The sequence below is a fragment of the Syngnathoides biaculeatus genome, chromosome 22 (assembly GCF_019802595.1).
Source record: "Syngnathoides biaculeatus isolate LvHL_M chromosome 22, ASM1980259v1, whole genome shotgun sequence".
Classification (NCBI taxonomy): domain Eukaryota; kingdom Metazoa; phylum Chordata; class Actinopteri; order Syngnathiformes; family Syngnathidae; genus Syngnathoides; species Syngnathoides biaculeatus.
Window position 1 is genome coordinate 4,024,399 of NC_084661.1, and position 26,590 is coordinate 4,050,988.

General features: G+C 39.7%; 1 protein-coding gene and 1 pseudogene across 5 annotated transcripts in view; both read left to right on the top strand.

Moving 5' to 3' along the window:
* mtr (5-methyltetrahydrofolate-homocysteine methyltransferase) overlaps positions 1-26,590 on the top strand; it is a 147,042-nt gene that overhangs the window by 41,352 nt on the left and 79,100 nt on the right. For all 5 annotated transcript variants that reach the window (XR_009793502.1, XM_061809516.1, XM_061809517.1 and 2 more), the window contains 7 exons: positions 8,300-8,361; positions 13,048-13,115; positions 17,846-17,925; positions 19,058-19,170; positions 20,537-20,677; positions 22,559-22,744; positions 24,280-24,459. Coding sequence is in view for 4 of the 5 variants with exons in the window: in XM_061809516.1 (XP_061665500.1) it covers positions 8,300-8,361; positions 13,048-13,115; positions 17,846-17,925; positions 19,058-19,170; positions 20,537-20,677; positions 22,559-22,744; positions 24,280-24,459 (830 nt within the window). In the remaining variant the exon portion in view is untranslated. The remainder of the gene's footprint in view (positions 1-8,299; positions 8,362-13,047; positions 13,116-17,845; positions 17,926-19,057; positions 19,171-20,536; positions 20,678-22,558; positions 22,745-24,279; positions 24,460-26,590) is intronic.
* LOC133496114 (5S ribosomal RNA) lies at positions 12,658-12,775 on the top strand (annotated as a pseudogene).

Sequence of the window (26,590 nt, forward strand, 5' to 3'; positions counted from 1 at the left end):
GATATTTAACTGTCCTCCCAGTAATTCGTTTTTTTCTTTTTACTTCTATATTTAGTTTAGTTTATATTCTAAAGTGGTAAAAAAAAGCTATACATATAGATTTCGATATGATATTCGATGTCATATGTTACACATTTATATATATATTACGGTAATGTGCGCCACCAACTTGAACTCTGAACTCTGACCTCCTCGGGGGGGTCGGGATCTTTGCATTTTACGATCGTTAGTGTAGCATATTTGTTGTTACTGCACCAAACATCAGAAACAACTGCCATTGAGTTTGTTTTAACTTCAACGAAGACAAAAAATGTTGACTACAAGGGCTAGTTGTCCAGCCACTTTTAAAAGAAATGTGTCATCACTCTGGCCGATGACACGACCAAAAACCACCGTGAGCTGAAAAAACGTAGCACGATCGTAAGATCATTTAAAAAAAAAAAAAAAAAAAAGTAGCGCACACTATTGAAATGCTCGCGTTGCGCTAATTTCCAAGTAGTTTGTGCTCTCATTTAGATAGCATCCTGAAGTTGATGAGCCACACAATGACGTTATGGGAAAGAGTAGTGGATGGTAGACTTCGGTCAGAAGTCAGGATCTGCGAGCATCAGTATGGTTTCATGCCTAGAAAGAGTACCACAGATGCATTATTTGCATTGAGGATGCTAATTGAAAAGTACAGAGAAGGTCAGAAGGAGCTACATGGTGTCTTTGTAGAGCTAGAGAAAGCCTATGACAGAATACTAAGAGAGGAACTTGTGGTACTGCATGCGGAAGTCTGGTGTCACGGAGAAATATGTTAGAATAGTACAGGACATGTGTGATGGTAGCAGAACAATTGTGAGTTGTCCATTTGGTGTGAATTATTTAAAGTGGTGGTGGGACTACAGCAGGGATCAGCACTGAGCCTCTTCCTGTTTGCTGTGGTAATGGATAGGCTGACAGATAAGGTTAGCCTGGAATCCACTTGGACCATGATGTTTGCAGATGATAGTGTGATATGCAGTTAAAGCAGGTAGCAGGTGGAGGAACAATTAGAAAGGTTAGGGTTAGGGAGGGATGCAATGGAAAATTGCTCCGGAAAATTGAGGAAAAATTGCCTAAAATTAATCCGGATATTAGTTGACAACATTGAACGAACATGCGTTTGAATTCGTTGTTTTCCTTTCACAAGCGTAGTCATGTTGAAGCACTAACACTAGTAACAGTAACACCCCTCCCCTCGCATTCTCTCAAGACGTCGCTTATTTTGTGTGGTCTTGACATTAATTCACGTGATTATTTCATAAGCGTTAACTAAACGAACATGCTCCAAAACAACCGTTATTCACCCAGAAACAGGAAATGCAAGTTAACCGTAGTGAGCAAGTATGGAGCATGTACGAAAGCGCATTTTCAGAACTGCTTCATGTAATGCGAGCCCATTTACATCGAAAGTCATCAACATTATGAACCATGTCAAAGGAAATTCAGTTACACCAGGGGTGCTCATTGCGTCGATCGCGAGGCAGTGCGACGGCGTAAAAAAAAAAAGCAACATTAGACAATCATCCACCTCGTCGCTTGAGTCAAGTGTGACCAATACGTCGAGCGCATGCTCATAAAGGCGCATTCTCGCTAGTCGGCCTTCTATTTACGGCAGACCCGTGGTGGGTGCCCACCCTCCACAACAACACATAGCGATTGCCGACAGGAATGTTTGTTCCAATGTATCGCTAGCTTGTTGCCACTAACGCCGATTATGTTGAACTAAACTTTCAGCATCTTCAAAACATTGCGAGCATAGACCGTTCGTGTTTATTCCTTGACAGACCAGTGCATTTAACTTTTCTTCAGATAAAGTTTGTCAGATCAAGAACTTTTATTGATGAAAAACTTTAAATACCGTTTTATATCATGTTCTACTAATATCAGTTGAAATTGGAAATGATAATTTCTGCATTTGAAAATTTAGTTTTCTATTTTAGTTATGTACTTGTTTATTTTATTTTTAATTTACAGTTATGTTATATTAATCCAGTAAATTATTGTGAGGCCATCCCTTATCACACCCAGAACTTTATCTGTGAGTAGGACTGACCAGACCCGTAAATTTTTCAACTGATTATACTATTATTATTAGTAGGTCTATATCAAAGATAGTGAGCAATGTGGTCGAGTGTATCAGTACAACGCGACGTAACAAGTTTGAGACTTCAACGTTAATAGTAATTACTACACGTCAACTTCTTTAACATGTTTTGCTGTATGGTGTTGAAATTCTAGGATATATTTTCGTGTATATTCTATATCTACTATATGTTTTATGTGGGGAAAGGACAATTTTAGATGTCTTTTTACTGAATAGTTCACTTAATTCATTTGTCTTAAGATAAATTGGCATATTTTAAGCATATTTAAAGGGGATGGGGGTAAAAAAAAATCTGGGCTTGGCCCTTGGGGAACTTCTGCCCAGTTTTTTTTTTTTTTTTTTTGGTCAGGACTTAGAAATTTTATTTTCAATTTTTGTTCGAGTTTTGTTAACAGATATTGCCATAATGCACCACAGCCATCTATTTTTTCAAAAATTTCCCAGGTGGGCATGCCCCCGGAGCCACTTTAGGGCTCATATTTCTATTTTCAGGAATTTTCACGAAAGTCTACTGTCATCACGATTCAGATAGTTTGTCAGATCAAGAATATTTATTGATGAAAAATTTTAAATACAGTTTTATATCATGTTCTACTAATAGTTGAAATTGGAAATTATCATTTCTCAGTTTGAAATTTTAATGTTCTACTTTAGTGATGTATTTATTTTATTTTTAATTTACACTTATGTTATATTAATCCAGTAAATTATTTCATGGTCTTGAGATTCCATCCCTAATCACACCCCCAATTTTATCTGCGATCATGACTGACCACACCCTTACATTTTTCAGATGTGAGTGACTGATGTCTTCACTCCTAAAAAGTGGAGAAATTGTCAATGAAACCCACAGATAGTGCAGCACACACTTAGTTTAATTACTCATTTAATTGACAGAGCCTTTAAAAAATGTTCATCTCAAAATCTTACAAGTGGGTGTTGTCCCCTTATTAAAACCTCGATATCCAAACGTACTTTTATTCGGAGATCAATGAAATCTCGCTTCAGGACCTCTGAGAACATCCAAGCGTCCTGTGTACACAATGACAGATTTTACAGTTCGGTGCTGTCTGGTGATCTCAAGGATTTTTTTGGGAGATTTCAGAGACCGTATTATTGGTAAATTATTGGTAAAAGAAAGTAATGTGGTGTTTTTCTCGCTGCAAAAAAATTTCACATCCTTGACAGCTGCATCACTAAGTACAGTGAAGAAAATAAGTATTTGAACACCCTGCTATATTGGAAGTTCTCCCACTTAGGAATCATGGAGGGGTCTGAAATTTTCATCGTAGGTGCTTGTCCACTGAGAGAGAGAGATAATCTAAAAAGAAAAATCCAGAAATCACAATGTATGATTTTTTTTTAACGATTTGTGTGATACAGCTGCAAATAAGTATTTGAACACTTGTCTATCAGCTAGAATTTTGACCCTCAAAGACCCGTTAGTCCGCCTTTAAAAGTCCACCTCCACGCCATGTATTATCCTCAATCAGATGCACCCATGTGAGGTCGTTAGCTGCATAAAGACACCTGTCCATCCCATACAATCAGTAAGACTCAAACTTGTAACATGGCCAAGTCCAACGAGCTGTTCAAAGACACTAGAGACAAGTTTGTACAACTCCACATGGCTGGAAAGGGCTACGGAGAAATTGCCAAGCATCTTGGTGAAAAAAGGTTCAATGTCGGAGTGTTGCCAGTTTGGATGATACAGAGGAGTCATGGGAGAAAGTTAAGTGGTCAGATGAGACTAAAATGGAACTTTTTGGTCATAATTCAACTAACTGTGTTTGGAGGAAGACGAATGATGAGTTCCATCCCAAGAACACCATCCTTACTGTGAAGCATGGAAGGTGGTAGCATCATGCTTTAGGGGTGTTTTTCTGCACATGGGACAGGATAACTGCACTGTATTAAAGAGAGGATGACCACGGCCATGTATCGTGAGATTTTGGGGAACAACCTCTTTCCCTCAGTCAGAGCATTGAAGGTGAGTTGTGGCTGGGTCTTTCAACATGACAATGGCCCGAAGCACACAGCCAGGAAAACCAAGAAGTGGCTCCGTAAGAAGCATATCAAGGTCCTGGCGTAGCCTAGCCAGTGTCCAGACGTAAACCCAACAAAAAATCTTTGGAGGGAGCTGAAACTCTGTGTTCTACGCGACAGCCCAGAAACCTGTCCAATCTCGAGAAGATCTGTGTGGAGTAGTGGGCCAAAATCCCTCCTGCGGTGTGTGCAAACCTAGTGAACAACTGCAGGAAACGTTTGACCTCTGTAATTGCAAACAAAGGCTACTGTACCAAATATTAGCATTGGTTTTCTCAGGTGTTCAAATACTTATTTGCAGCTGTATCACACTAATAAATCGTTAAAAAAAATCATACATTGGGATTTCTGGATTTTTCTTTTTTGATCATCTCTCTCACAGTGGACATGCGCCTGTGAGGAAAATTTTTGACCCCTCCATGATTTCTAAGTGGGAGAACTTGCAATATAGAAGGGTGTTCAAATACTCATTTTCTTCACTGTATTATCGTTTGGAGTCCCTATTCTTTTTTTGTATGATTCAATTTCATACCTTCCAGTGATGGTGGGGGATGAATATCCTTAGCCTGGCTCTTGTAAAAGCGGCTCAAATCTACTTGTAAGTCTTATGTTAATGTTTTTCATTGACTCATCTTTTTAAAGGCAAGAGGAAAGAAGTTATTGGAATGTCTGCTTTTCTAACAGCTTCTTCCCTCTTTCCTTTCACTTTTGTCAGATTTCATTTACTTTTGTGATCACAGTTTTTTTTCCATTTTCCATTAACAGAGGGGTACCAACAAGTTTGTCCATGTGTGTACATTTCATTAGTATTTGGTACTGTTAACCTTTTCCTGCAATGGTTTCCTGACTGTGGTTGGTTTGAGGTTGTCCTCCTCTGTATAACTCCCTTCTGTCATCGCACCACTGAAGCTCGGTACTGGAAATATACATGGCATGAAGCTTGGTTTGCTGCATGGAAGGCCGAATGCTTTTTACCGACAGCATCAATGTCCTCCTCTCTTGGAACACTACTCTTACTTCCTTTTCTCTCGCTCCTCAGACCTGCGCTGTCCCATCTCCCTCACACAAAATGTACACGTCCACATGCCTTGAGCCTACTGTCTTTATACCCATCACACTACCCCCACTCTGGATAACAATGGAATCCATCACTCCAGCACAAAAAATTACCAAGTGGAAGACACAATTGTGACATCATTACTCTGTATAGACTGAGGCAGAGTACAAAAAAGGCCCATATTGTGGCTCATTTATTAAGGCTTTCACATGTACACAGTCAAATAAAGAGATATGAGGTAGAAGCCAAAGTTACACCTTCATGGTCACTATGTGGCGACCAGGCACTATACTAACAGAACGCCGAGATGTAGAACTGACAAATTCCACAGGATCAAAAGCAAAATTCTCACACCATTTTTTGTGGGGGGTGGGGGGTTCAAGTTATGCAGTACTTTGGCTATCGACGCAAAGTCTTGTACAAACCGGCTATAGAACAAATCCAGGCCACTGACGTGTTGGATTTCCTGGATCGATGTTGGTGAGGGCACATTCAGATTTTTTCCACCTTGCTGGGATCCGGGTCCACAGCATGCTTGGACACTATATGGCTCAGATATACAACTTGGCAGGGAAATAGGAAGCATTTGGACCGTTTCAATTTTAAGTTAGGATGGTAGAATCAATCCACCACCTGACCCAACCCCTGAGGTATCTCCGGCACCTCCCTGGCCAGTACGATGATGTCGTCCAAGTCGACCAGTCTCCCACTGGATGCCAGCCAACACGTTGCCCATCAGCCATCTGATCTTTGTTGGAGCACTGCAGAGTTCGAACAGCATGACATTCCACTAAAGAGACCTGTACGGGTGCAGAAGGCTATCTGTGTCAGCTCCACCTCCCCAAAGTCTGAGCCAAGATCCAAGATTTTGCTGTGTACATAGAATTCTTGCAAGTGCAGCGGAACCACAAAGGAGTTGGCTAGTGCGTCGAAGGCCGGCAATACACTCGACGGCTATAAAGCTTCAGGTAACCCTTGAACGAGGAACGGATGCCTGAGCAATATTTCATTGCCTATTAGATCTGCCAATAAGAAATAAATATTAACTTACTGATTACTGAGATTGACGGGTATCTGGGCCTCACCTAGCACAGGCACATCCCCAGGTCCCACACCCATCAAAGTCTGGCAGTGGCAGACGTTCATCAACGTGCCGGGCCTCCTCCCGCATGGCATTGATGATGTGCAATGCAGCCCATTTGGTTGTCTGATGGCAGCGGGCTGCTTTGTATGCTTGGACAAGTGTTGCTGGATGCTTTCCCAACTGTTTCTGGATCGGCATCTCCTAGCCCATTCCTAAACACTTAAAAAGCTATAGAGTCTTGCTCGCTCTCTGTTCTATTACAGTAAACCACAGATACTCTGCCATAAATGTCATCCCGGAATGCATGCAGGGCTTCTCCAGGTTTACGCACCCATTGCCTAAGCCCCACAGGAACTGCGGCTGCATGGTCTGAAAATGGGCCATATGCAGTTTCCTGCTTGTTTACTAAACGGCAGTAGTCCCATTTATAAGAGCGGGAATTCTGTGGATGATAGCTCCTGCAGCTCCAACTAAGCAGAATTTCTGCTGTGTGGTCTTTCTGACCAGTAATTTGCCCATGTGCAACAATCGAACCTGTGCAGAAGTTCCCTCCAAGGTGTGGTGCCATCATATTGGCTTTGTCGCAACATAGGAATCCTTTCCTTCGCCTCATCTTCCTCTTTCGTGTCTGAAAGGGGTTAGCCTTTAACCCTAACGTATTCCTTGGTGAGGAGAACACTGCCTCTTAGTTACCTTTGAGCAGAGCCGAGGCCGAAGATGGTATGCTGGATGTCTACAGCTCCACTCTGACTACACTCCTCAGGATTAAAAAATTCTGGTGTACTATGCACAATACATCCCATATACCAGAGGAGAATGGGTTTGAGTCTGTCATTTGCATCGATTGAGTAGTAGCTGAGCAATGTTTGTAATGCTGTGTGCCTCATGACGGTGGCTTTGATATACATCATCAGCAAAAGTATTAGAGCAGGAAAACTACGGCCTAGTGAGCACTTCTTCTCCAACAACAAATGTGTTTCAAGAAGTTGCATCACACACAATTGGGTTATAGTGTTTACATTTCACGACAGTCCAATTTTGTTTAAATTCTCTCATACACTTGACACCCCCAAGAGCATTGTTCATCAATATAAAGAGTCTGGAAGATGAGCTTCAATGCCGACGTATTCACAGGGATTGCAAGCAGCAGCCATCATGAGTTAGCTTAGCTTCAGCTCATAAAGGAGGTACATTATGGTTTGCTGCTTCCGCTCAAAATACACAACACTCGCCGGCTTTTAGACAAAATGAGAGGTACCCTTTGTGGTCGCCTGAACATGGTCGGGAGATGCAGGGCAGGTACCTCCTTCGGGCTGTGATTGTTCTCTTTGGTTAACTTTTTCTGTCTGACGAATATATTATAGAAGAGGAAGCGGCGCGTTGTGTACTTCTGGAGTTTCCAGAGTTGTTCAGAAGTGACACAGAGGATGAATATTTTATTGGATTTATTGATTTAGAGTGACACTGATGCTTTGGTAAGCTTGTTAGCATGTTCTTTATCCTATAGTTATCTGAATAACTATGTTAACATACCAGGCATATTCTCAGTTCGTTATATGTCTTGTTAGCATTACCGTACACGTATTCAGCCTGTTCTCTATTTTATTTTTATTTTAAATAGAGTCTGTATAGTCTGTTCTTAGTTTTGGGTTTTATCAAATAAATTTCCCTTCAAAAATCCGACTTATACATTACTAAATATGGTTTTTCCTTCTTCATTATCAATTTTTTCGCTGGTGAATCTTAAACTCTGCTCTGGAGCGATTTATAGTCTGGAGAATATGGTAATTTTATTATATATTACTATATATTATATTAGTATAATAATTTTATGAATTTTAACACTAACAATACAAAGAGTGAAGAAAAAAATACTTTACAAGTTTTTTGTCTGACCTTTTTCAAAGAATACCAAATAGCATTCATGTATTATATGTATCCGTGTCGATATCTTTGCTTAGCATTTCCTGTTTAATTTTAGGTCTTCCCAACACGTTTGGAGCTTATGATGAAACTCCATCACACACAGCCTCCAGTTTAAAGGTAATCTTAACTTATTTTTATCTTTGTATTTAATCTGTAACAGTACATTGTATTTCATCACATGACTGAGTTTGCCATTTTAAAACTGCTACCAGGATTTGAATATTGCCTAATTTCACCAGCGCTCCAACCTCGAGTCTTGTACCACTCACCAGTGGTTTTTCATCTACTGAATCTGTATTTATCGAGCAAATATGTCTAACATGAAATGCTCCAGTCACACAGGTGTCGCTGAGTCCACCTCTGCGTAAATAACGTCACTCTATGGGAGAATACAGTATTTGTACAATTTGAAAAGTGTGTGCAATAACATGCTTCAATTGGAGAACAGTGATGTATCCTCTAGTGACACACAAACCAGCACAGACATCCGATTTTACATGGGGTGGGGGTACACAGAGACAGTGAAGTACCAAAAGTGGTTCGAGACCACCGACTCGCAGAGTTATATAAACTCCATGGATCAGATGTATTTTATTCATAAATGTGAAGAGTAGACATCAAACCCTCCAATTCATTGTAGAAAGCAGTGTATTGAAGTTGTCGTCATTTTTAGACCCTTTTTATTTACAGTGCCACGAAAGTCTTTACCCCTTTGCAAATTGTTGTATTTTTACAGTTTCCCCACTGTCTTTAAGATCATCAATTAAATACAAATAGACAAGTATACCCAAGTGAACTTAAAATATGTTATTTGTTGGTGATTACAGTTAGTCAAGGAAAAATATATTGAAGTTACCTCTCCCTATGTAATTACCACCCTTTTTAAATGATGAATTGTGGCTAATCACAATTTTTGGTTCTATCCACTGCCACTCCAGACTTCCGCATACAAAACCACAGTTCCTCTCTGGGTATTCTGTCATAGGCTTTCTCTAGAGCTACAAAACATGATTAAGCTCCTTCTTTCTCTGTACTTCTCTATCAACACCCTCAGTGCAAATAATGCACTTCTTTCTCGGCATGAAACAAACTGTCGCTTGGAAATACTCATGTTTTTCCCCTGATTCTCGCTTACGCTGCACTTTAATCAACTTTATTCCTCCTTAGTTCCTCCAGCTCTGCACATCACCCTTGTTCTTAAAACTATACACCGACAAGCACCCTTTTCCTCCATTCCTCAGGCATCTTCTCACCTCCCAGAATTCTGTTTAACAAACTGTTCAAAAATTCCAGAGCTTTCTCTCCTAGATACCTTCACAGTAATGTCATCAATCCTAATTCTCTGCAAAATTTTCATCATCTTTTGTGCCTTTCAAACTTCCCCTTAACTAATCATTCCCACCACACGTCCCTCTTCTACTCTTCCTTTTCTCTCATTTTCATTCATCAACTTCAGAAAGTATTCTCTTTCCATCTAGCCAGCATACTACTGCCACCAGTCAGTACGTTTCAATTTCTATCCTGAATAATCCTAGCCTGCTGCACATCCTTTCCGTCAATATCTCTGTCAAGCAAAACTATGTAGATCATTTATCTTTCTTTAGTGTCCACCCTGGCATTGATTTCATCTTGTGCCTCTTGTTCAGGTTCAAGTTTTAATGTGCTTTTATTGTTAATTCTTCAATAGACGTAACACATTCAGAGGATTGAAATGACTGTACTCAAGGGCCTGTGGTGCTACAAAAGATAAATAATATAAAAAATAAAATAAAAGTATGCTCAATAAAGTAACAATTATTTGAAAGTGCAAATATCAAAGATCAGGTAACTTACAACATAGTCAAGGTCAGAGAGCCAATGCAAACAAGTGGTGCAGTGGTACCTCTTCTTACGGAATAAATCCGTTCCGGAAGTCGTTTGGTCATGTGAAATTTTCTTAAGTGGAAGCGCATTTTACATTTAAATAGCCTAATCCATTCCAAGATATCCAAAAATAAGCAGAGTACATAATGTAAAGAATAATAAAAATATTTTTATTTACCTTTGGTATTGGGCGACTATGCAAAGAGAAGGGTAAGCAAAAGGCATCATGGGGGACTGAGAAGAAGGCAAATGTTTGACAGCTGAGAGAAAACAAATACGAATGGACGCACTCACACAACCCAATCCCACTTAAGTTTCTTGGGGCCATGGAAAAGAAATAAAAAACACGACAAAGTTTTACTTTTTTCAATGTGCGCTTGCTTGTGACAGCATGTGAAAGCGCTAGCGTGATTCGGTGACAGTCAAGTTTCCAAAGGAAATGAAAAGCTTCAAGCTTCAATCTTTACCTATTGATGTCCCTCCTAGCCAATGGGATACTGGGAAGTTGCTATGGCGAAAGCCAATGTGAGAGCAGCTCTTATCGTGGCACACAAACCAAGATACAGGATGTGGATAATCGGTAAAGATTGAAGATTGAAGTCTGCTCATGTTCCAGCGGAGGGAGGAGACATTGAGCCCGACCGGACAATGTTCCACGCCTCTTGCTGAGGCGGCCGACCAGAGATGTAGCCATAAGGCGCTTGATGCCTGTCGTGGTGGCAATCCCTGAGCCAGTTAATCGACACCAATGCTGTGGGATGGCATCAAGGTGAAGGACTCCCTTCAAATCTTTCAGAACTATGGGACTCCTGAGGTAGCTGATTGGTACTGGCTGGCCAAGTGTAATGAAGCTTTGGTGGGAGCTGAAATAAAAATGTAGGTGTCGGAGGAGTTTGATGAGGCCATAGAAAAAGACTTCCGAAAAGCTTCAAGGAAATTGTGGTCCATCACCTGGTGTCTCTGGAGGGGGAAGTAGTCCACCATCAACACCGTGTATAGTGAGCATGGGACGACGTGGTTAAAAAGGTCCTCCGTGGAAAGGCCCTGGGGGGATGAGATAAATGGTAGAAAATGGATGGATGGATGGACAGAAAACCATAATGCTGCTTAGGTGGCTGGTGTCACCCTCAGTCTAGTATTTGTGTTTGACCATGTACATGTTTGTTGGGCATCGACGTTCAGGTGGGCAGAGCACAGAAGAGGTAGATGGGGCAGAGCGTGCGAAGTTCAGATTCCTTGAAAGCGTTATGAATAAAACTTTGAGTTGACTTGTTCTGGTCCGCAGACTCCCACCACCCAAATAATTGTACTTTTACTCCATTACAATTTAAATGTTTTTGCTACTTTTTAGTAATTATTGCTTAGCAAGTAACCATACTTTTACTCCATTACGGTGATCTAAATCTTGTTTGCCACTTTTTCTCAATTATTGCTTAACAATTATTTTGTGCACCAGACTTCGACTTCCGCATTTTGCGATGTTTGTGCCAATCCAAATGTGGCCCTAATGACAGTGAGTCTAGTTCATCAATCAAATGACAGAAGAAAGTCACATGACCTCATACAACATCTCTTTGCCTTCCAGGCATAGGTATTGCCACTAGATAAGGCAGCCCAGCTGATTGTCATGGTTTCTTGGCGGCCATGTTAAGAAGGTCGTCATCAGTGTTAATGCAATGTTTTGTGACTCTTTAACATTAAGACCGACTAAAACAACAGCTTTCATGTATTGTAGAATTTTACTGGCACTGTCTGGCCAAATGTGGATATGTCCACCCACTTAAAATTTGAGAAAACACCTTTAACTAAATGGCTGATGTTATAGGTTTGGCTGTGCATACACATACAACAATATCAGTATTTGCACACTCACATTTTATTTTTACTTTTTCCAATTTAATATTCATGTTGGGGTTAAAAAATAGTCACCATTCACTCAGTAGTTGCAGTAATTATTTCATTGTATACTTTTGAAATTTAAGTAATTTTTTTTTTGAGGACTATTTTTTCTTTTTACTTGAGTCGCATTAATATCACCTAACAGTACTCTTACTTTAACACAATGTTTGGCTACTCCAACCACCTATGAAGCAGACAACCTCTTTTGCTACTCTTGCTTTCAGGCAACATTTAGGCAAAAAAAAAACCAAGTTACCTTATCTATCGAACAGAAATGTTGCTTTTTCCATGCAGCTGAATCCTCCGATACATTTCTCAGCCTTTGTCTGCTGGTGTAATGAGCAGTTGTTAGTAAATGAAAATGAAGATTATATTTTCCCAAGGTGTATATTCTGCAATAGTTTTGAAAATAAGCGAAAGGTACATGAGTCTGAGTCTGTGAGTGTGTGCTATGGCAAGAGACACCTTGTCGGTCATGCCTTCTGTCTCTGAATGTTTGAGTGTTCCTTGGGTGCTGTGGTTTCTTAAATATCCTGTTAAAAGAGGCCATAGAAATTTCTTTCACAGATAATTTGACTAAGGCAATATACTTTAGTTTATAGTGTCAGTTATATTGTCAAATATATATTTTTTATTTACAAACTCACTTTAGCTTACGACCATGCTACCCTGAGAACGCCTGATCTCGTCAGATCTCGGAAGCTAAGCGGGTTTGGCCCTGGTTAGTACTTGGATGGGAGACCGGCGATAATACCAGGTGCTGCAAGCTTCTCTCCCCGGCTAAATTCCAGAGGGGTTGCGTCAGGAAAGGCATCCGGTGTAAAAACGGTGCCAAACAAATATGCCTTCCTTTGAGATGACACGCTGTGACGACCGCTAATGGGACAAGCTGAAAGGAAAAGAAGATTGACAAACTCACTTTATTTTTGAATATAAATTATTACCAAGCAAAAATCACATGTACTTTCTCAAACAAACTGGTCTGCTCTTCAAATTAAACACAGCCAAATTATTTGTTTTTGCTCAAATGTCTGCCTTCAGGAGTTTGCAGTGGACGGACTAGTGAATATTGTAGGAGGCTGTTGCGGCACTACTCCAGCACACATAAGGTGAGCATGATTTGTGTAATTTTATTTAGTTTCAACCGTAGTGTTTAACAAAGTCTTACATTTCTCTTTTGTGCTTGTTTGTTCTCTTTTGTGTTCATGTGTGCTACTCAATAGTTAAGTCAAATTTTTTTTCAGCTTTTTTTTTTCTGAAGTGAATTAAACAAGTTCAAACATGCTCAAAATACAAAAAAAAGAAAAAAGATAGGACATTAAAATTTAAGTTTAATTTATTGTGCATTCATGAAAAATATAATTTAATGTAATAATCTAAGCAGAAGAAAACAAAACATTATTTTTCATATTATAAACTAAGGGATGGGGCTTTGTGTACTCAGTGATAAAAGAGTAGCAACAACGTTTAGTATTACATATGTATTTCTTAGTGTCATATACTGCATCAAGAAAACTTATTGGTCAAAAAAGTAAATGCACAAAACCTGCAAGACAACCCACAAATATAAATATTTCAATTTTTTCCCCTTCTTTGCTTAAATCCCTGAGCCATCTGTCGTCAAGAGTCAGATTGGCCATTTTTGATTTCCCGGATTATAGGACACTAAACTTTTTTTTTTGGCCCTATGAACCCTGCAGCGCATTTAACGATGTGGATAAAATATTGATATTTTTTATATTTATGCGAAGATCATACTTTTCTGAGGTCTCCCAGTGGATCTTAAAATGCGTGGAGCGGTGTGAAAGAATCTACCATCTCCAACAGATTTTGGATTCCTGGACTGAAGCAAACAGCACAACTTCAGGGATAACTCGAGAGCAGGAGGAGGAACAATTAGAAAGATGGAGGCACGCAGTGGAAAGGAGAGGAATGAAGATAGGCAAAGTAAAAAAGAATATATGTGCATGAATTTGAGGGGCAGAGGAGGAAGAGTGACGCTCGAGGGAGAAGAGATAGCGAGGGTGGACGACTTCAAATACTTGGGGTTAACAATACAGAGCAATGGAGAGTGTGGTAAGGAAGTGAAGAAACGGGTCCTAGTGGGGAGGAATAGTTGGCAGAAGGTGTCTGGTGTTTCTATGTGACAAGAGTCTCCACTCGTACGAAGGGCAAAGGTTATAACACAGTGATGAGGCCGACCATGATATACGGATTATAGACGGTGGCACTGAAGAGACAACAGGAAGCAGAACTGGAGGTGGCAGAAATGAAGATATTGAGATTCTCTCTAGGAGTCAACAGGTTGGATTGGATTAGAAATGACCTCATTCGAGGGACAGCCAAATTTGGATGTTTTGGAGACAAGATTAGAGAGAGCAGACTTCAATGGTTTGGACATGTCCAGAGGTGAGAGAGTGACTATATTGGTAGAAGGGTGTTGAGGATGGAGCTGCCAGGCAAAAGAGCAAGAGGAAGAGCATAGAAAAGGTTGATGTGAGGGAGGACATGAGGACAGTGGATGTTAGAGGGGAAGATGCACGTGATAGGCTTAGATAGAAAAAGATGACATGCTGTGGCGACCCCAAACGGGACAAGCCGAAAGGAAAAGAAGTAGAAGTTTGGAAACCATCTATCCATTTTCAGCCACTCATCTGAGGTCGGGTCACGGGGGTCAGGAGCTTTAGCAGGGACGGCCAGACTTACCTCTCCACAGCCCAGTTGGCGGTACGAAAGCCTACAACTTTTATCTGGAGTTCACAGAACCATCCCTAATTTGTAAAATAAAATATTCTTTATTTCAAATTCAAAACTATTTGCTATCTAGATTCTGAGTCATCCAAGTCATGCACAAAATGTATCACGTATAAGTTTCATAGAGAAGCCTTATGTTAAACCAACAAAACATGAAAAAATGGAATTCCAATGAAAATTTTCTATAAGTGAATGTGAAATTTACTGTTGCCATTCCACATGGGCATTGCCACTCTCATAGAGGAATGGACTCTGTTGTGAAAATTTACAACAATATATATTCCTTTACTTTACTTCTACAGTCTTTGAAAAGGGTTCGTAGGAAAGATTAGCTTTTTGTGGCTCTTTTTTATGCTCTCAACTCAAGTGTATCACTGAAATGTTAAATAAAGTGTTTTGAAAGGAACAAATCATTTCAACTCGAAGCACAGAGCCTCAATGATACATGCCCAATTTGACGCAGCATTGCATTTTCAACGGCACTAATACGTTATTTAAAATGCTGTGTAAAAAAGCTTTTATGAATACGTGTGCACACTCACACACTATGTGTCGAGTCTGAACCCCAATGACTACATCACCGAACCCCTGGGGTTTGATCAAACCCAGGTTAAAAATCACTGCCCATCCGTTTCATCCGCCTCTTCTGGGGACATCCCAAGGCGTTCTCAGGCCAGCCGAGAAACGTAATTCCTCCAGCGTGTTCTGAGTCGTCCCCGGAGTCCCCCCCTGGTGGGACATGCCCAGAACACCTCACCAGGGAGGCGTCCAGGAAGCATCCGAATCAGATGCCCTGCCACTATAAATGAAATAAATAAAAATGAAAGTCTTACCTAAGATAAAATTATTTATTTTCAATTATTCAATGAAGACCACAATTAAATGGTTCCAAACCTTGTACTCAGCTGTAATACATCTTTATTCAAAAAAGAAGGGAGGTAGTTTTCCTCTCTGATGAAGTTAGGAAAGTCCTTCACGTAACTATGAGCACCACTATACAAAGCCATGTTTTTGAGGCCGTATCTTTTTTTTAAATTTTTCGAACCAGCCTTTGCTGGGCAAAAAATGTCATCCTCGAGGGGGTGAATCACAATGCAAGGTCCAACAAGAAGAAAAGTGCCTTGTATGAAACCCTGGAGGACTCAGTTCCTGTGCCATTTGCTGCAAAAAGTGGTTGGTTCAAACTGCTGGTTCCCAAAAAGGATAAAAGTGTTCCCAAATAGGAGCCCATTCCTCCTGCTTGATCCCTAAAAGGATAGAAGAGCTTGCGGAGTTATCACTTCTTGGACGCCACAGAGGAAGCTTTCGCTGGGGGAAATCGCTGATGTGTTATTGTAACTACAAAATCAAAAAATGTTTTCTCTTGAGAAAAAAAAAAAAAAATTCTCGCTGATAGACAGGAGTTCAAATACTTATTTGCAGCTGTATTACACAAATAAATCGTTGAAAAAAATCATACATTGTGATTTTTTGAATTTTTCTTTTTAGATCTCTCTTTCAGTAGACATGCACCTTCGATAAAAATTTCAGACCACTCCATGATTTCTAAGTGGGAGAACTTGCAATATAGTTGGGTGTTCAAATACTTATTTTCTTCACTGTATTTTTAAGATCTTCCTTCAAGGTTCTCAAGCTTATCCTTATCCTATTTCTTTTTTTATTTTCAAGGCTATGAACCTTAGCTACCAGGCTCGTGACATTGGCTTCTGCCTCGGAGATTCGAGTTTTTGTGCCCTTAACTTGTTCAAAGTATTCACCTACTTCTCTCCTCACTCACTATCTTCCATTCCTGTCAACATTACATCTAATCTGCTGCAGAATTCTGCTGTCATATCTTGAATGGGTTCAAGAACTGGCTAGGGACTAGCACTGTCCTCAATGGCAATGCTAGATTGGGGCTCTACCACTGCACTAGTAATCAGTGTTAGTTCTTCATGGAGTCTACGAATTCAGTTTTACATAAAAAGGATTTGCCCCATCGTGAAGTTGTTTTAGTGATTCTGAGCTTACTTTGGGTGTTTGAATAGTTAAGATTTTAGTTGGGAATATGTCAACATTTTATGAAGGAACAGGAAAACAGACCACCTTGCACAGCAGCATACCAGAAGTTCCAAGCTGTTTTTTTCCAATCTTCATCTACAATTTTTTCTCTTTAGTTTTGCTTCCCTTTGCAACCCCGCCGCTCACAATTGGCTTAATGTGGCCATGGCAGTCAGTGGGATTTCCCGTCAATTGCCCCTTGACATTAATCAGAGGAAGATACAACCTAATTTAGTGATCATAATTTCGGTTTAAATTAAAAAAAAAAGGTCTATGGTTTGAAGTCTGCAAAACACAAGCTCAGCGTGGATAAATCTTACAGCGAGGTCATCAGAAAGCACTTATGTGATCTAAATGCCTGGACACTTCAATTGACTCCCGAGGGTCAAATAAGCCTACCCAGCCCTGATCAAAATGCTCATTTGCTCTAGTAATTTAACTGGTTACGTTAATCTGATCAGTCAGGTTTGTGCACCAGTTAAAACATGTTATAGCCCACTCCTCGTGAGCGTGTTTTGAAGATCCCTCCTCCGGACTGCATATTGCAGCTTTTTCCCCTGATAGTTTTGGATATTTATTTTCTCGGAGGCCCATGTTCTGAGACTGAGAGTCTGACAAAGGTTGGTAGATGTTCTCTTCAGAATGCCTTGACAGTCCTAATATGTTTTGTTCCTTGCACATATTCAAATTACTCCGTGCCAGATGTAATAAACTAACCCTTGAACCCAACCAATATTGTGATGGAAAAGTACATTTTATTTAAAGTTATTCTTTTAATGCTTAATTATGACTTGCCAAATAGTTTGTATATGGTCTCATCTCTCCCAAGTACATTCTAACAGAAGCTTTTCTGCATCTCTATTTGAATTTTCGGTAACTTCATATCAGGTTCAAGTCATTTCCAGTGATCATTGTTTCGTTTTTGTATATACACTGTTTCTTAAAGGAAGGTTATCGACAATTTTACCAAATACCTGCACAAGTGTATTATTTTAGTAGAATACTAATAATTTAACTGTTACTTTCATCATCTTTCATCACACAGAGCTATATCAGAAGCAGTCAAACACTGCCGACCTAGAATTCCTATGGAGGGCATTTTTCAAGACTACTTGCTGCTCTCAGGTAACTCAGCTACCTGCTAGGTGGAAGGATCTCTGGAACTATGCCACAGATGAAAGCCTTGAGCCATTGCGTGGTACCCTTGCTTTGTCCTCTCACCCCTGTAAGGCAGGTGTGACGGATCTTATGCTCTTCTTTGTCATCTCCCAATACAACACACTTGGGGCCAGATGGCAGACATCTCAGCCCAAATAACACCGAACACACTTCATTTCAGGGAAGATGCATTTTGTTTCAAATTGTGGGCCTAATTTGATGCCTCACTGCACGCTAAACTGGTTGAAATGGGTCCATTATGAATGACAAAGGGGCAATATGCTATATAATGCTTAATATGCCTTGTACATGCCTTTTTTTCCAAATTCTGCTACTTTGTTACCCCAGGTGTCTTTTCCGGTAATGTCACTGAAGAGAGACTAATGTTGTTACAATACACCAGTTGGATCTGTGAGATTAAATGCTAGGATAAACCATGCCATTTTGTTATCAAAATAGTTTTTTCTGAGATTATTTCTGAGATATTAATCATCAATTTATGAACGTTTTGCAATGATTACAATCTTACCGTAATTGTGATTGTATAAAGACAAAAATTTGATGGGTTTAAGGAGTAGTTATGATCATTTTTACACTTGTAACTGCAGAGTTTGAATGCCAAGACATTATTGTGCAACTCACGATTTTAATGAAGCTGTTGATGTCTTTACCATTATGCACTTGTCATTACAGTTATAAAAACAAGTTAATTTTAAAGGGCCACCACCATTTTTGTTAATAAGGATGGCCTTTACTATGAAAGTCCGAATTTTGAAATGATCAAAACTATCGATGCTTTTTTCATCATGGGAGACATTTACAAATATAAAATCAAGGTGACTGAATTAAAGTGTATTGTTTTCAATTTCTTTTCCCACATTGATCAAATTACATGAAAGTGACCGTTTTAGATAAAGATATAGAATCCATTTAATCTGATAATGATTTATATTTTAAAAATGCATTTGTCATTTTGTTTGCGCATAGTGTTTTCGTGTGGAAACAATTTTTAATCCGTTGGTTAATATTTTATATTTCATTTTTATTGAAAAAAAGTAGCAACCAGGCTTTTTTTCCTGATGTATCTCTTTTATTCCAGGTTTGGAATCATTCAAGATAGGCCCTTATACAAACTTTGTAAACATTGGTGAGCGCTGCAATGTGTCTGGGTCACGCAAATTTGCCAAAATGATTATGGCTGGGAACTATGAGGTGAGACATGGCCCAAATCTCATTTCTTTATTTGCAGCCTCCTCTATTTTCTCTCCTCTTTACATGTTAGTTCCTTCCACCGGAGATGTCATTCAGGAGATGAGTATAACAAAAGAGGAGGGGGAAAAGTAAAGGGACGAATATTGGGAGAATTGAGACATTCCCATCTTGATTATGTGATTTGTCAATTAAAGATGGCATCACACCATGTCACTGAAATTTCACAAATCAAACATCTCCATCTGAATTGTTTCCATCACAACACATGCCCAATTTAAGCCCCACCACCCAACATCACTCGGGGTCTCTTCTAAGGGTCTGCGATAGGCTCAAAACTATTCATATATCAATATATTGTATATCAATGAATTCTATTCCAAAGTTTTCTGTTTGGAGTTGACAATACTATACTGTTATGGGGACAATCTTGTACACCTTCTGACTACTGTAGAAAGCTAATTATATACATTAAAAACGATTTGACACTACCAAGTTATCAATTAATTTAAACAAACCAAAAACATTGTAGTTTTTGGCGACAGGCACATACAAAACACCAAGTCAAAATCAGCATCAACTCAATCGAAATAGAGTGAATAAAAATACATTTCATGAAGTATTGATTCAAAGCTATGTTGAAAGTCACATGTAAACAATGACAAATGTAAAATATAAAAAAATAAAAAATAGGTATCTTCAAAACTAAGGATTTCCTTAAGAAAGCATTCCACCCATTACATTGCTCACTGGTACTTCTATACCTGATCTTTTGCATGGAGATATGGGGCTAACACATACAAAACCAAGTCTGTTTTCAGGGTTAGGGTTAGGGTTAAAAAAAACAAAAAAAAGCTTTACAAATTACCAGTCAGTCAAATTAAATATAGCCTACCAACCCACTAATTATCAAATGAAACACCAGATCCAGGCAGTTATTTTCATGTGGCTCATGTGAAAAATCTGACCTGTAATGCAGGGCCTTCCAAAACCATATTTTTTTTTTTTTTTGTCCTTCTTAATGTGATCTGTCATGGAGAAAAATAAACAAGAAAATTTACTTAGATTAACTGTCACTTCTAATCAGAAGATTGATATTCTCAAAATATTTGAATTGATGAATTGTAGTTCAGATTGTAGTTCAGATTGAGCCTGAATCGTTTTATTGCCCTGTACAGCGTCAATACCCATAGCGCGCAGATGTTGTTAACGGTATTCCACCGGTATCTGAAGCATTGCTCAAAGCTGGAAAAATTGTACAATGTGATAATTCATCATTTCAAATGCCGGTAAAAGATTGTTTCTCTGAAATACTATGGAACATAATACAACAATTGAAGCTGAATGTATTTCGTTTTGTCATTTGTAGGATGCTTTAAGTGTTGCAAAGGCACAGGTGGAGATGGGAGCCCAAATACTCGATATCAACATGGATGAGGGGATGCTGGAAGGTTCAACAGCGATGGCTCGATTTTGTAATTTTATTGCTTCTGAGCCAGACATTGCACGGGTAAAGAAGTATCTGAATGTGTTACAATGAATTTGATTTGTTGGCACTTTGATGATGCTTACAGAAACAGAAATATATAGATACGATCTAGATATGCAATATTAAACATTCCCTGAACAGTATTCAAAACCACTATATATTTAGTGAGTACAGAAATTATTCAGACCCCCTGTCATAAGCGAGCCACACGAGATCGGATGCAAATGCAGGACTCCAAGGCAAGGGCATGATATGAAGATTGGTTTCATTCCGGAAGGAGGTCATAGACAATAAGGCAGTCCAAAACAGGTGGAAGCACAAAAACCCTAGGCAACAGGCAAGATCCAAAAACATGCACAAGGTCCGATGTCTATGAGGCAAACCAAGAAACATGGACAAGATGTGATCAAACTAAAGCGGCACAGGCTCACTGTGACAAAGGATTGCTGTACGCTAAACAAATAAAGCGACTTAAATAATGCGACTTACTGTATCCCAGGATGCAGTAAAGCATAAGCAACGAAGTGGGAAAAACCAATGCCACATTCTCCACTTACAGTGAAGAAAACAAGTATTTAAACACCCTCCTATATTATGAGTTCTCCCACTTAGAACTCATGGAGGTGTCTGAAATTTTCATCATAGGTGCATGTCCACTGTGAGAGAGATAATCTAAAAAGAAAAATCCAGAAACGACAATGCATGATTTTTTTTTTTTTTTTTTTTTTTTTTTTTTACGATTTGTGATACAGCTGTAAATAAGTATCTGAACATCTGTCTATCAACTAATATGTTAATATTTGGTACAGTAGCCTTTGTTTGCAATTACAGAACTCAAATGTTTCCTGTAGTTGTTCACCAGGTTTGAACACACTGCAAGAGGGATTTTGGCCCACTCCTCCACACAGATCTTCTCCAGATCAGACAGGTTTCGGGGCTGTTGCTGAGAGTTGCTGAAAGTTTTAGCTCTCCAAAGATTTTCTATTGGGTTTAGGTCTGGAGACTGGCTAGGCCACGCCAGTACCTTGATATGCTTTTTACCGAGGCACTCGTTGGTTTTCCTGGCTGTGTGCTTCGAGGTCATTGTCATCTTGAAAGACCCAGCCACGACCCATCTTCAATGCTCTGACTGAGGGAAAAGAGGTTGTTCCCTAAAATCTCAATACATGGCCATGGTCATCCTCTCCTTAATACAGTGCAGTCACCCTGTCCCATGTGCAGAAAAACACCCCCAAAGCATGATGCTACCACCCCCATGCTTCACAATAGGGATGGTGTGGTCCTCAGCCTCCATGGGGCAGGCACAGAAAATTTCGAGCTACTACTGTCAGTCTTTGTGCATGTAAAACAGTGTCAATTCACTTGCATGTTTGATTCTTTCACTGGGTGTGGTGCCACTCACTTATTGCTGAACAAAAGAATATGCAAATTGTTTTTGTATCCCCCTCGACTTATACTTGTTTTATAGATTTATATAATTGACTTCGTTAATCCCAACATATTACAGTTGTATAGCCGTATTTACAACCCTTGTCCTGCATGCTTCTTTTCCTTTCCCTATTCTGTCCAATCTGGTCCTGTCCTCCCCTTAGGCAATATCTACATTTAATGTTGCTTTATTGGACATATGTAATGATTAATTTATTTTAATTCCATCTTTCATGTTCTGTTTATAGCTAGTGCTTTGTCTTTTTTCCTTCCCCCTCTAGAATCTTTGTTCTGTTCGGCTGAGCTACTTTCAATAAACATCAATTTTAATATTAAAAAAAAAATCACAGTGGAAGCCTACAAACTCCAATGTGACAACATTCTGTTTGACCTGACAGCTGAAAATGACAAAAAACAAAACAACAAAAAACAAATGTGTTCTGTTTCCTTTTTCGACTGTCTTTTTCTCCACAGGTTCCTCTATGTATTGACTCATCTAACTTCTCAGTGATTGAATCTGGACTGAAATGTTGCCAGGGGAAATGTATAGTCAACAGCATAAGTTTGAAAGAAGGTGAGCAGGAGTTTCTGTTGAGAGCAGCAACTGTGAAGCGCTTCGGTGCTGCTGTGGTGGTCATGGCCTTTGACGAGGAAGGCCAGGTAAGAGGACAAATGGCATGACACATAAATACATGGATAACACTTTTGGATCATCGTACTCTACATTAAAATGAGAAAAATTCTGGAAATGCGATTACCTTACCATTATTATTACATTACCCTAAAGTGCCACTGACACCGAAAACATGAAATTTAGTATGTTGTTAACAAAAAATCATCAGAATCACCCGTTTGTTCACAGCACGTCAGAATGTTCCCGAATATTGCCATAAAAAATCTGTGGAATGTGAAGAAAAAGAAGTGACGTATTTTGCAGACAACTTCAGCTGCAGGATCGAGTGTATTTACCTCTACCTCTTGTACAGGCGAGAAATTAGCTGTTTTCTTCTGCGTTTTTGCCAAAATGCCGGCTCGTTGTGTTGCTGGATTTTGGTCGAATACTCGGGAGGATGGATTCACTCTTTACACATTTCCAAATGTTCCAATTCATCATGAAAAATACAATGCACAGGTGCAAAGAACAAGAGTTTTGTGGGTTCCAAATGACAGGTAGGTGTGTATATAGCTAGTAAAAAAAAATAATAGGGCGGGGGGGACTAATTTGTCTCACAGTTTATAGCATATGTTACATGTGAATTTAGAATAAATCCCCTTTGTCAAACCATCAAAATATACAAAGGACTTATATTGCGTTTAAGACAATTTAATCACACACAATAATATACATCACAAAACAATAACAAAATAGAAATAAAAAGACAGTTTAGTCGAGTGTAACACTAACTAACTAGCCAAACGTATAGTCACCCGAGTAGAACGAATGTTCCAAATATTTGAATATTTCCAGTGAATGTTTTGGAAATGTCTGAATGTCTTCCAGGCAGTGTACTTGTCCGAAAACAGCAGTATTGATAAAAAGCTCAGTCGACAGCCATCCTCGTCCTTATGGAAACATTCTAGATATTGACGTCTGATGACATAATAGAGTCTTTCTCTTAGAACATAACAAAAGATGAGTCATAATATATTAATCAAAGATGTAAATAATAAGGTACGTAAGAAAGGAAAATAAAGAGAAGAATAAAGAATGAATAACTCAAATAAATTTGACACACATAACACATGGCTCTGGATTAATTTCAATAACATCCATGATAACTTCACCTGGCATGGGTCCTCCTGAGTATGCAGTTTATTAATACAATGTCTATTTACTATTATTAGATTCTGTAATATATGCTCAATGTGTACATAGCACTTAAATATCGGAAGAGCAAAACGGTCCTTAATTACAATGTATGTTAATAAAATAAAATAGTACCATATTAACAGTTTAAAAACCAACAATATTGCATTAAAAATATGATTCAAATGTACTAAAATATTAAATAGATTTTAGCTCTGCCCAGTGATTCTTTCAAGTTCCACCATAAAAACCCAGGGTACGAAGAGTGGTACAAATACCACAACTTAAGAACCAGTGGAATTCAAGTATATGGCCCCAGAACTCGGTTTCCACGTACACACACGTATAAGCGCACACAATGCAACTGACCTTGTGCTGTTCTCACCAGGCAACAGATACAGCCCGCAAAGTGGAAGTCTGTACCCGAGCCTATAACCTATTGGTGAGCAAAATTGGGTTTAATCCCAATGACATCATATTTGACCCAAATATTCTGACTATTGGCACCGGCATGGAGGAACACAACGACTATGCTGTCAACTTCATCTTGGCCACAAAACTTATTAAGGTATTACACACGCAGAATCATGCATTTTTGCCTTTTTTTCTTTCTACAGAATATTCAGCACAATGAAATCTTTTGTATGGTCCATCGTAAAGTCATTCACAATAGATAAAGACTCTTTCATTGCACAAAACATATTTACCAACATTAAATGGTAATGACGTTTATAAATGCTTGCCAAGTATGCCAACCAGGATGACTGTATGACAGTCCAAATGATTCTGCATTCCTTATTTTTGTCTCAGGAACAGCAATTTTTATGTCACCCAGAAAATTCTCTGTTGAATTACTGGAGGGCCACTCCATAATGTTAATCGTGTTTGGGGAAAAAAGAACTTACGCCGCTTCTGCTGTGACGAAGTCATGGTACATTTGCTCCCTTACAACGATCTAAATGTCTCTCACTACTTTAATTCATCTATTTCGTGAGTGAGACTCCGACAATTTAGAAGCTCATGTCATTTAAGTCTACTTCACCAATCAAACAACACAAAAAAGTCCCTTGACCTCACCTAACATTTTCCATTGGGCTTCCCAGAAAAACAGTAGATATTCACACTTGATAAACCTGCCTGTTGTATTTGTTGCACTTGTCGTTTGTAATTTCATGATCATGTGCTCCAGCCATCCATGATTCCAAGATGACACCGACACGCCTATGGTGCTCCTGAGTGTTGTCTACCTTTTGGTGTTTTTTTGCTCGTCTCTGGACCCAAGTACATGAGATGACTTGCTAACCGTCAGAGAGTCTTTCCTGGACTTTTTTCCAATAACTATTGGAAATTTGGTGAGTCTTTTCCCCAACTTACTTACTGGACCAGCGACGGCAACAATGTCTGCGGTCTACAGAATGTAGAGGCGACGGTGCAGCAGGTGGATGCAAGGCGGAATCCAAGTGAGACCTCCCAGGAGAGAACACAGATTGGCGCTCCCGTTGAGTCACATCGCAAATCCCTTGGATTCCCAACAAAATATATGAGCTTCCGTCACCCTGTGGTTCACAGAGACTTGGCTGTGCGAACGCATTCCCGATGGAGCCATAGCCTTTCCCAGCTTCCATATTCACAATGGCGGATCATATGGTGGCAGTGGCGGGGAAAACAAAAGGTGATGGGATACACTTCTATTCCAATGAGAAGGGGTCCACGGACGTCACATGGCTTTTTGAGTCACTGTTCCTGATTTGTAACCCAAGTTACTCACTGCATATGCTCACCTCTTTTTGTCCTTGTCAGTGTCTATATTCCACCTCAAGCTAGCATGAGCACAGCACTGCTTAATGCTCAGTAGACGAATGGAACCTGACTGTGTTTTGTGCCTATGCACTAAACAGAAATTCTGAGTACTCATCCTTTTTGGAGTCCTTAGAAGGGGTCCTAAAGAGCATCCCCACTGGGGGATGCCACCATTTTGCTTGGGGACTTCAATGCTCACGTGGGCAGTGACAGTGAGACCGAGAACGGTATGATTGGGAGGAACAGCTCCCTGTTCAGAACTCGAGCGGCATTCTGTTATTAAACTTCTGATCTCATCATGGATTGTTCATAACAAACACCATGTTCAGGTGTAACACATGCATTTGGGACCAGGACACCCTAGCTCGCAGATAGATGATCGACTTTGTGATCGTGTCATTGGACTTGCGGCCACGTCTTGAACACTCTGTTGAAGAGAGGGACGGAGCTGTCAACTTATCACCACCCGGTGGTGTGTGGGCTTCGATTGTGGGGGAAGATTCCTGTCTGACGCCATAGGCCCATATTGTTTTGTGAGGTCCTGCTGAGTATGGCTGGCAGAATCCTTACCTCAATCAACTCCCACCTCTGATAAACTTTGCTCATGTTCTGGGGAAGGCGAGGGACATCGAGGCTGAGTGGACGAAGTTCTATGGCTTCATTGCTGAGGCGGCCGACCGAAACTGTTGCTGTAAGTTGGTCAGTGCCTGTCGTGGTGACAACCTCCGAACACATTGGTGGACACCAACGATGAGGGATGTCAGCAAGTTGTAAAAGGAGTCCTATCAGGCCTTGTTGGCCCGTGGTACTCCCGAGCCAGCTGATGGGTACCGGTTGGCCAAGTGAAGTGCAGTTTTGATGTTCACTGAAGCAAAAACCTGGGCATAGGAGGAATTGGT